We start from the raw sequence: 10,628 nt of genomic DNA on the forward strand, positions 1-10,628 counted from the left end.
GAAAGGCAAAAGCCCACTCAACGTCAGTGTGGGAGCAGGGTGTTTATGTGCACACAGGTACATGGGGATGTGTTTCAAGGTATAAAATGAAGTCCTGGACTCTCAAGGCTGCACAGTTTGTTTTTATTAAATTCAGTGGTTACAATGTTTGATTAGTTATTAGTCTAAGCACTTACAGTAATATATCAGTAGCTGAGCCCGAACGACTCAAAGGGATAGAAAAATTACAGATAAATCAGAACACTGCTTTATACTTCATCATATCAAAGTTATTTATTTATTAAATCCATGACTGCATTCAGGAATACAAATAGTATTTATGCAATACTATTTGTAATACAGAAAATATGGACTTTTTACTTGAAAAATGTTGAATGGTATAGATGTCTTACTTGCTTAACAAAAAAATGTTTATAAATGAAAAATTTAATCTAATTCCAACTATCAAACATTTCTCAATGGAGAGGATAGTGGATGATTCCAAGCTGGATCAGCTGATCATTTTGGTACACACCAACATTGACATCTAGTTCATGCCGTGTCTTCCTGTAAAATGTCCATCACCTCAAGCATATTATGAATTTTGTTATTTTTCCCAAAGATTTTCAGAATTAAAAGAAGTGTTTATATCACCCACCACACAACATTCCTAATGGGAGCACCTCCACCCCCCGCTGCCATTACCACTGTCATTTTCTAAGACTTTCCTCTAGGCCTTTAATCACCAAGTCATTCTCCCATTTAACTGCTTGTATAGCATCTCAAAGCATTTTTCTAATCTGGGATTTTTTTCTTTTTTAATTTTATTTTAGTTTTTAATTCATTTTTACTGGATTCAATATTATTTGTAGATACAGTTCCAAGAACACATTGATACTGTTTTCCTCCATCCCCTCTTTCCCTCTCACCCTCCTTCTTTCCCCTTTCCTTTTTCTTCTTTTTTATTTTTGAGATACATTTTAAATATACATTATAGTAAAAAGGCTTAATACTTCACCAAATAAGAAGTTTAACAAGTAAAAAGCAAAAAGACCCTAGTTTAGTGGAATATAGACAATGGCTATAAGCAATAATTGAATGGAAAAATGACCATTCCATCCATTTACATTGAATTTTAAAGTAGTCACAGATCATCAAAATACAGTAGTATAACATTCTTAACCATTGGTTTCACAAAGTTACAAAGTTTACAAAACTATATTTGGAGAAATACGGATATGTACAGACTTTTTATCTTTTTTTCTTTCTTTCTTTCTCTCTTTTTTGTTTGTTTTTTAAATTTTGGATCCCACATATAAGGGAGAACATGCAGTATTTGTCTTTCTGGGCCTGGCTTATTTCACTCAACATGAGGTCCTCCATTTGAGTCCATTTTGCTGCAAATAAATGGTAGCATTTTTAAACAAGGCAAGTCTTCTTCTTACAAAAAAAATTCTGAACAGTGGCTCAAAAAGTGGAAATGTCTCCAAATTATAATCTACACAGATAAGCTCACATTCATTTTTATTTCTCTTTTGCTTATTCTTTCCTATCCCTATTGGGGGGACATTGTTTCATCCCACACAAGTTTTAAAGAACTATTTTATTGTGATGTCTGTATTATTGTACAGAATCCCCTTTCCTTCTTCACATGCTGTATTTCAATGACAGAGAGGGCAGAGTGGGAGAGATAGCCCCCTACGTGTCCCAAATGTCTCACACTGTGGCTGTCTGGTCAAGTTGCTTCTCCTAGCTCACTTGGCTTTCTGCTCTCAGTTTTCCAAACTATGCTGTCACCTCAATTATTGGAACAGCTGATCTCACTTGTAGGACCCTCTCTATCTTGAAAACCGGCCCACAAGGAGGAATAAAGAGGCAGAGGCATAAGAGAGAGCGAGGATATTGATCCCTATCTAGACCTGACTTGCTCAGTCTTTTGATAGGTAATTGTCTATGCAGGATCAGGATCTAAAATGATGCCAAAGGATAGAAAAGTACCACAAATGTGAGGGAGCTGGCTTCTTTATACTAACACAGAAACAAACCCAAGGCACCATTCCACTGAAGATAACTAAGAGATGTCATAGTAAGAACTGTATTTAAGAGGTCAAGTGGAAACTCCCTTTACCAAGTCTTTGGACCTGCACCCCCGCCCCCCCCAATCTAGTTCTTGTCCCAGAACTCCTTAGGATTCTCCATGATCCAGCAATTCAGGTGTTAATCCCTGACACAGCACACTTCCCCCACGGCCCTGATCCGGTCTATGACGTTTTTCTTAGTCCACGGTTATACCATACCAGTTGTTGAATATATTGACATATCAAGTTAGTTGAGGCATTTCAGCTCCCTTCCAGCACTAACTCTAGGGGGACCATATTGCTATTCCTCATTCCTTGTCTCCTCTAAGGATGCTGAAGGGAGGAGGTTTCCAGGCCCCAAGCCCCTCTCAGCATCTTCACCTGCCTGCTGCATGTCTCCATTCAACTCCTGGAGAAACGCCAGGATACACAAAGCCTCAGCATCTGCCTCATTTTTGGAAAGCCGTTTTTTTACAATATTTTCCAGTTTGCATTTCATCTTCTCTCTCTCCTTTGAGTCCTTGTTTATTTTCACACCTTCCATGTAATGGTGGATGGCTCTGTCTTCACACTTCATTTGATACAGCTGAAAATTGCCATACCGCAGGTGGAGCACTTGTTTCGATACGGGAGTAAGCTCTTGGCTGAATGCTTTTTGGAAATAATGCTCTGCTTCCTCATGCTGATCTGCTAGAGCATAGAGGCCGGCCAGGTAGGAAGCAACACGGAAGAGATTTCCATTGGACTCTGCTTTCTTGAAATGATCCACAGCTTGTCCTATCAGTTTCAGTAATTTCTCTCTTCTCCTGTACACTGTATTCTCTACCATATTCAGTTCTTGGGTGATTTTTAACTTATAGCAGCATGCAATGTGGTAATGGAGGTAGGTGTTGTCTGGCATGTGCTCCAAAGCCTTTGTAAGCAGTTCTATGGCTTTGTCCAGAGCACGTTTATTTCGATAAAGCTTTGCTGCACTGCGAAGTACATCTGTTGCCCCTGGGGCTCCCTCCAAGGCTTCTTCCACTAACCTCTCGCCTTCTCCTTCTTCTAAATTCATCTTCTGAAGTTTCAGAGCCAGGAGGACTTTCACATACTGGTTGTCACAATTCAGCTCAATGGCTTTCCTCAGAGGTCTGATGGGGTTCTGAGACAGTGTCATGTTATCCAGACGATAGCTTATGATGGCCAGCCCAGAGGAGAATTCTGGGCTCTTTGGGTTCTTTTCCAGAGCCTTCTCGAAACACACCTTCGCCCATTGAATTTGATTTTTTCCACACTTCAACCTTGTCCACCCCTCCTCACAATCCAGCTCAGGACTCTCAATTTTATAGGCACTGGAAAACTTCTCGCAGACATGTTTCACCTTGTCTACGTACGTCTGAGCTTCTGAGAGCTGGCCCATGTGATAGTAGACCCAGGCAAAGTTTCCCCAGGTGACCAGGCTTCTGAGTTCTGCTTGGTCAGCGTGATCTTGCTGGATGAACTCTTCAGCTTGCCGTAAGCATGCCAAGGCTGCCTCATTTTGGCCTCTGCAGTGCTTTATATATGCCTGTAAATTGCACATTGTGGCTCTGAATTCACTATTCTGAAACTCAGACTGATTAAACACCCTGTCCTCAAAATCATCTAAGGAATTTTCTCCCTCTAGCAAGTTCCAAGTGAAATGGCACTTTAGTTGCTGTAGATTACTCTCCAAGGACTTCTGAGTGATCTCACTGTAAGGAAAGATAGAAATATGAACAGCTTGAGACAGCACAGATTCATTGGTCACACCCCAAATGGCCGCTACGGCTGGTGCTGCACCAATCCGAAGCCAGGAGCCAGGTGCTTCCTCCTGGTCTCCCATGCAGGTGCAGGGCCCAAGCACCTGGGCCATCCTCCACTGCCCTCCTGGGCCACAGCAGAGAGCTGGACTGGAAGAGGAGCAACCGGGACTAGAACCTGGAACCCATGTGGAATGCAGGCACCACAGGCAGAGGATCAACCAGGTGAGCCACAGCACCGGCCCTCTCTGTAACTTTGCCTTTCAAATAAATAAATAAATCTTAAAAAAAAAATGTAGACTCATGTTTATTGCAGCACCATACACAGTGCCCAGATAGGGGCTAAACCTAGGTGTCCATCAATGAATGGACAAAGCAAATCTGGAATGTGTGTGTGTGTTGTGTGTGTGTGTGTAATGAAATATTATTCAGCCATAAAAGAGAATGAAATTCTGTTGTGTGCTGCAGCTCAGTTGTGTGGGGAGCAACTCGGACTAGACTAAGTTACTGGAATTAAGACTTATTCTATGCATCTGCTCTCCCACAATATGGCGCTGGGAGAGGAGTAAACAGCTTCTACGCAGCTGCCTCCAGTTCGACCAATAACCTGCAGGAGCTGATCCTGATTGGAGGAGAGCAGCGTGCTCGGCGTGTGGGTAGCAGAGTTGGGATTGGTGGAAGAGGACCATAAAGGAGGAGAGAGACAACATGCATCAGGAACATCCGGATAACATCTGAGCAGCCCCCAAGAGAGCCGGCCAGCGGTGTGCCGCTCCCCCGCGGAAGTGGGGAAAGTGGCAGGGGGAACCGCCCCTCCATGGAGGTGGAGGGATCGGCAGCCAACCCGGGAAGGACCAGCAGCAAACCCGGGAAGGGCCGAGCAGACAAAAGAACAGCGCAGGGTTTAGTGTCATTCCTCCACGAAGAGGGGGAGTGACATAATGGTGCCGTGACTCAGATACGAAGCCTAGGAGGGATAATGGTGCCGTGACTCAGATAGGAAACCTAGGAGGGAAGAAGCGGGAAGAAGTGGGAAAATACCAGAGAGAGAGATTAGAGAGAGCCTAGGGAAAAGCCGGACAGAAAAAGTGCCAGAAGAAGTTAGGATTGAAAGCGAAAGTGAAAGCTGGAAGAAACATAGACGTGGATACGGACTATGGCGGGGAAGTTAGGAGAAATCTATGGTTGAAAGTGAAAGTGAAAGCTAGAAGAAACTTAGACTCGGATACGGACTGTGGGGAGAAGCCAGGAGAAATGAGAGGGGAATATTGTTGGAAGAAAAGTTAGGAAACATACCGGGTAGAGAAAAATATGTTAGGGAGGATGAAGCCGCGGGGGCAGGCCGAAGCGGAGATGTAAGCTAGGTTGGGATTCGTCAAGTCAACCCCGGGGAGCAAAAGGTGAAAAACTAAAACCAGAAGCAGAGACGTAAGCTAGGTTGGAATCCGTCAGATTAGCCCGGGGAGCAAAAGACGGGAAGCCAAACCGAAAGGCGGAGACGTAAGCTAGGTTGGATTTCGTCAGGTTAGCCCAGGGAACTTAGACTGAAAACCGAGAAGCAGAAACCTGAGCTAGGCCCTGATTCGCGGAAGCCCCCGCGCACAGAGAAAGCGCGCGGGGCACAAGCGGAGAGAGCGCACGGGGCGCGAGTAGATAGGAAGTGCGGGGCTGGCGCGGAGGCCGTGGTGTGGGCACGAAGGGCGCGGAGACCATAGAGTGCAGAGCGCGCGCGAAGCTGGGAAGCCGCACAGATAAGAGAAGCGCGGGCTGAAGCCGCGCAGAGCCGGGAAGCCACTGCGGGGCGAGGCGCCAAGAAGTCGCCTCAGGGTGGGTGCCGGGAAGCCGCGGGGATAAGAGAAATAGAAGTTTAGAAGTAAAATGAGAGAAATAGGAATGCTGGCAGATAGAAGTAAAATAGGAGAGATAGGAATACCCGGAGATAGAGAAATAGAGAAAAATAAGGCCTCCCCACAACATGGCAATGAGAGGGCTTGGATTCGGTCTGCCTGATTAGGCGATAAGCACCTGCAGGCAGAATATCCGCTGCAGGTCACCGAAGATAGGCACGAATCAACACCAATAAGTCTCCCCACAATACGGCAATGAGAGAGCTTGGATTCAGTCTGCCTGATTAAGGCGATAAGCACTTGCAGGCAGCTCGAGCAGAGCGTGCACTGCAGGGCACCGAACACAGGCATGCATCAGCGCCTAAAAACCTCCTCACAACATGGCAAAGAGAGGACCCGGATTTGGTTTGCCTGATTGGTAGGGCTTGTAAGCACCTGTGGGCAACTCTAGCAAGCAGAGCAGAGTGTGTGCCGCGGGGCACCGAAGACAGGCGCGTATCAACGCCAAAAAATAAAAAGAAAGGGGGAACTGTGGGGAGCAACTCGGACTAGACTAAGTTACTGGAATTAAGACTTATTCTATGCATCTGCTCTCCCACAATATGGCGCTGGGAGAGGAGTAAACAACTTCTACACAGCTGCCTCCAGTTCGACCAATAACCTGCAGGAGCTGATCCTGCTCCTGATTGGAGGAGAGCAGCGTGCTCGGCGTGTGGGTAGCAGAGTTGGGATTGGTGGAAGAGGACTATAAAGGAGGAGAGAGACAACATGCATCAGGAACATCCGGATAACATCTGAGCAGCCCCCGAGAGAGCTGGCCAGCGGTGTGCCGCTCCCCCGCGGAAGTGGGGAAAGTGGCAGGGGGAACCGCCCCTCCACGGAGGTGGAGGGATCGGCAGCCAACCTGGGAAGGACCAGCAGCAAACCCAGGAAGGGCCAAGCAGACAAAAGAACAGCGCAGGGTTTAGTGTCGTTCCTCCATGAAGAGGGGGAGCGACAAGATGGAACTGCAGTCCATTATGTTAAGGGAATAAATCAGGCACAAAAAGAATTTGAGAGTGAATATACATGAAATATATCCATTAGTTTCATAGCTCTAAAGCAAATCCAAGGCAAATGATTAACTTAAAAGTGAAATTGGCATGGGGGGGTTGGCATTGTGATGCACAGGATTAAGTTGCTGGTTGGGTCACTAACAGCCTCTATCAGAGTGCTGGTTCAAGTTCAGGCTACTCTGCTTCCCATCTAGCCTTCAGCTCATGCAACCTGCAAGGCAGCAAATGATAGTTCCAGTGTTTGGACTCCTGATACCCACATCTGAATGGAGCTCCTGGCTTTGGACTGGCTCAGCCCTGGCTTTTGCAGGCATTTGCCAAGTGAATCAACAGATAGAAAATTCTCTCTCTCTCTCTCTCTCTCTCTCTCTTTCTCTCTCTCTCTCTCTTTCTCTCTCTCTCTCTCTCCCTCCTCCCCCCCCAGTCTGCCTTTCAAGTAAATGAAAAACAAACAAAAAAAAACAAAGAAGTGGGGCTGGTGCTGTGGTGTAGTGGGTAAAGCCACTGCCTGCAGTGCCGGCATCCCATATGGGCGCCGGTTCAAGTCCCAGCTGCTCCACTTCCAATCCAGCTCTCTGCTGTGGCCTGGGAAAGCAGTAGAAGATGGCCCAAGTCCTTGGGCCCCTGCACCCCATGGGAGACCCAAAAGAAGCTCCTGGCTCCTGGCTTTGGATTGGCACAGCTCAGGCCACTGCAGCCATCTGGGGAGTGAGCCAGAGATGGAAGACCTCTCTCCCTCTGCGTTTGCCACTCTGTAATTCTGACTTTCAAATAAATAAATAAATAAATCTTTAAAAAAAAACCAAAGAAGTAAAATGGACTTTTGCAGGGAGTGGGATTGCTATTCTGAGTACACCATTAACAATAGCTTCCAAAAAGAAAGCCTGTGTTACATAACACTTTTACATAAAGCCCTAACTCAATCCTTCCAAACAAGAGAAAAAGGACAGACTTTATGGGCAATCCCCCAGATTCATATTTAAGTGAGGCCCCACTGATTAAACACCCCTCTCTGCCCACTTCAGTCTCCAACTTCAGCTTTTTGACGAGATTAGATATTTTTAGCAACATCACAACACAAGGGAGAACTTTACCTCATGACGATGGTGCAATTCTCTGCTTTCGGGAGGACTGCTGTTCAGGCTGCTGGACTCCTGAGAAACCCTTCTCCTCTGCCTGCAACAAATGCTAAGAAGACCTCTATTTAAGGGAGCATCTGCATCCTGTCCCTTGTTTCCCCCACAGTGGAATTTACAGAGGAGAAACTGAAACTGGAAAGTGAAACCCTCAGTATTCTTAACTGAATGCAGCTTGCTAGCCAAGCTCTTCCCAGAGCAGTTTTGTGCAATGAGTCAGAACATGCTTTTTTTAGAATGTCCTGATGCCCTTGGTTTGTGACACTAAGGTAGTCCAATCCAAAGGGCATTTTGACAAAGCATCCTGCCTCATTATTGAACTGTTAACCTCATCCTCCCCGTGCCCCAGCCTCACCCACCTCGTGGCCCAAAATTACCTAACACCCTAGGGCTGCATGCAAAAATATGGGTTGAACAGGTTCAGGGCTCAGGACTGGCATTGAAGCAGCAGTGGCCATGGCTCTTGGGGCATCTAAGGTACTCCTCTGAGACTGTGGGCCAATGCCAATCCAGATTCAACTGGTAAGACTGTCCCAGAGTTCAGATAGGCCTCCCTTGCCGCTAAGGAGGCCTGTGTCTATGCACCACTAGGCAGGACTTCAGGGGAGCACACAGAGCTGGAGAGCATCCAGCAGAAGCGGGAGCCATTGGTGGGGCTCAGGCTCCCAAGGGGAGGAGCTCGGCGTGGCCACCAGCAAGGGGGTAGAGTCTGGGGGCCAATAAGGGCCATATCACCTTGCTCCACAACTAGAAAATGGCATCAGGCAGCAAGAAGTTCCACAACAATTCAAGATCCCATTCTGGAGCATGAACTTCTGCAGAACATGCCCAAGGAGATTGCCTGCTTCCTGGACAAGGAGGAGGAATTGAACCAGACAGCCCTGACCATGTGGGACTACCTGGGGGAGACGGAAGAGCAGGACCTGGTAGTGCACTGTGCCTTTTCACGTCTGTATTGAGTTTACCATCTCAACGTGGCACAGGCCTTAAGGCAATTTCTACAGAGCTTTAGCCTCCCTGGAAAGGCCCAGAAAGAACATGGATCTTCCAATGAGCACTGGGGTTTTCCAGGTTAGAGACACATGATGCTGTCCTTTGCAGAGATCATGCTAAACACCAGCCTTCATTGTCCCAGAGTCCTGGACAAGTTGGGTCTGGAGTGTTTTGTGGTAAGGACCAGCATATCAATGAAGATGGGGACCTCCCTTGGGAGCAGCTCAGAGACCTCTACTACACATCTGAAAGGAGCCCTTCAAGAGTCTAGGGAGTGAGGAGAAGCAACTGATCCACTCCTGTTTCAGCTCGGACCAGGAAGGCTGACTCCCTAAACTGGGGAGGGGGTGAAGAATGGCAGCAGTGCTGGCTCACAAATACTTCAAGGGGCCCCTAGGAATCATTGCCTGGAGAATCCTAGCACCCAGGAGGTGGATGACCTCACTTCTTTGAGCTTTACACCCTCAACAGCAAGGGCCACTTCATCAAAGACTGCCAAATAGAGGCTGACACCCAGTTGGTTGAGGGGAGCCTCCTGGGGTACTAGACCTCACCCTGCTGGCTGTGAACATGGATCCCTTCTATGATTTGCTGGTGGTGAGATAGAAGTGCATCTTCATCAGGAAGCAACAGGAGCCGCTCTGATCCTTTGCTCCCAACTCCATTATTTATTGTGGAGCCTCCCTGCCTTGTAGCCAGGACTCGGCTCTAGAGCTATAGACATTTGTGGTTTCCTCATTTGGAAAATTCACCACTTCGAGCTCTTCTCCATTATTGGTAGTTAACATGTTGTTTGCAATCATATTAATTATTTAATAACTAAAAAAAGCACTGGTTGAATGCATGTTTAGAAGCATTGGCACTGTGTCAGTCTACTGGGTTTGAAACCAGGCTCTATTTCTATATTGTGGAACTGGTGAAGTTATTGAGTATCTCTAGTCTCTTCTGTGAATTGGGACTAATACTACTACCACTCATTCAGAGTGGCATTAGGAAGATTAAATGGGTGAATACATAAAACATTCTTGGAGTGCTACTGGTGCCTAATAATTAAATATTAGTTTTTATTAGAATCAATAACCAGGATCATTAACCAAAGAGACCAGAGAAGAAACTCCCAGTGTTTACCTTCTTTTTATTATTATTATTTTTGACAGGCAGAGTTAGAGAGTGAGAGAGAGAGAGACAGAGAGAAAGGTCTTCCTTCCGTTGGTCCACCCCCCAAATGGCCACTACAGCCGGTGCGCTGCGCTAATCCAGAGCCAGGAGCCATGTGCTTCCTCCTGGTCTCCCATATGGGTGCAGGGCCCAAGGACTTGGGTCATCCTCCACTGCCTTCCTGGGCCACAGCAGAGAGCTGGACTGGAAGAGGAGCAACCAGGACAGAACCAGCGCCCCAACCAGGACTAGAACCTGGAGCACCGGTGCCACAGATGGAGGATTAGCCTAGTGAGCCGCGGCGCTGGCCAACTTTTTTTTTTTTTTTTAAAGATTATTTATTTATTTATTTATTTGAGAGGTAGAGTTACAGACAGTGAGAGGCAGAGAGAGAGAAAAAGGTCTTCCTTCCATTGGTTCACCACCCAAATGGCCACAACTTTTGGAGCTGCGCTGATCCAAAGCCAGGAGCCAGAAGCTTCTTCCGGGTCTCCCATGTGGGTGCAGGGGCCCAAGCACTTGGGCCATCTTCTACTGCTATCCCAGTACATAGCAGAGAGCTGGATTGGAAGAGGAGCAGCCAGGACTAGAGCCACCCACATGGGATGCTGGCGCCTCA

General features: G+C 46.9%; 1 protein-coding gene across 1 annotated transcript; it reads right to left on the bottom strand.

The window, feature by feature from the left end:
- Nucleotides 1-100: 100 nt before the first annotated feature.
- IFIT2 (interferon induced protein with tetratricopeptide repeats 2) lies at nt 101-8,081 on the bottom strand. The gene is made up of 2 exons (XM_002718372.6): nt 7,817-8,081; nt 101-3,772 (listed from the first exon to the last, which is right to left on the bottom strand). The coding sequence occupies exons 1-2, from the start codon at nt 7,819-7,821 to the stop codon at nt 2,359-2,361; spliced, it is 1,419 nt and encodes a 472-aa protein (XP_002718418.4). The 5' UTR covers nt 7,822-8,081; the 3' UTR covers nt 101-2,358.
- Nucleotides 8,082-10,628: the final 2,547 nt, after the last annotated feature.

This window comes from Oryctolagus cuniculus, chromosome 15 (genome assembly GCF_051225735.1).
Source record: "Oryctolagus cuniculus isolate XC-2025 breed Fujian yellow rabbit chromosome 15, ASM5122573v1, whole genome shotgun sequence".
Lineage (NCBI taxonomy): Eukaryota > Metazoa > Chordata > Mammalia > Lagomorpha > Leporidae > Oryctolagus > Oryctolagus cuniculus.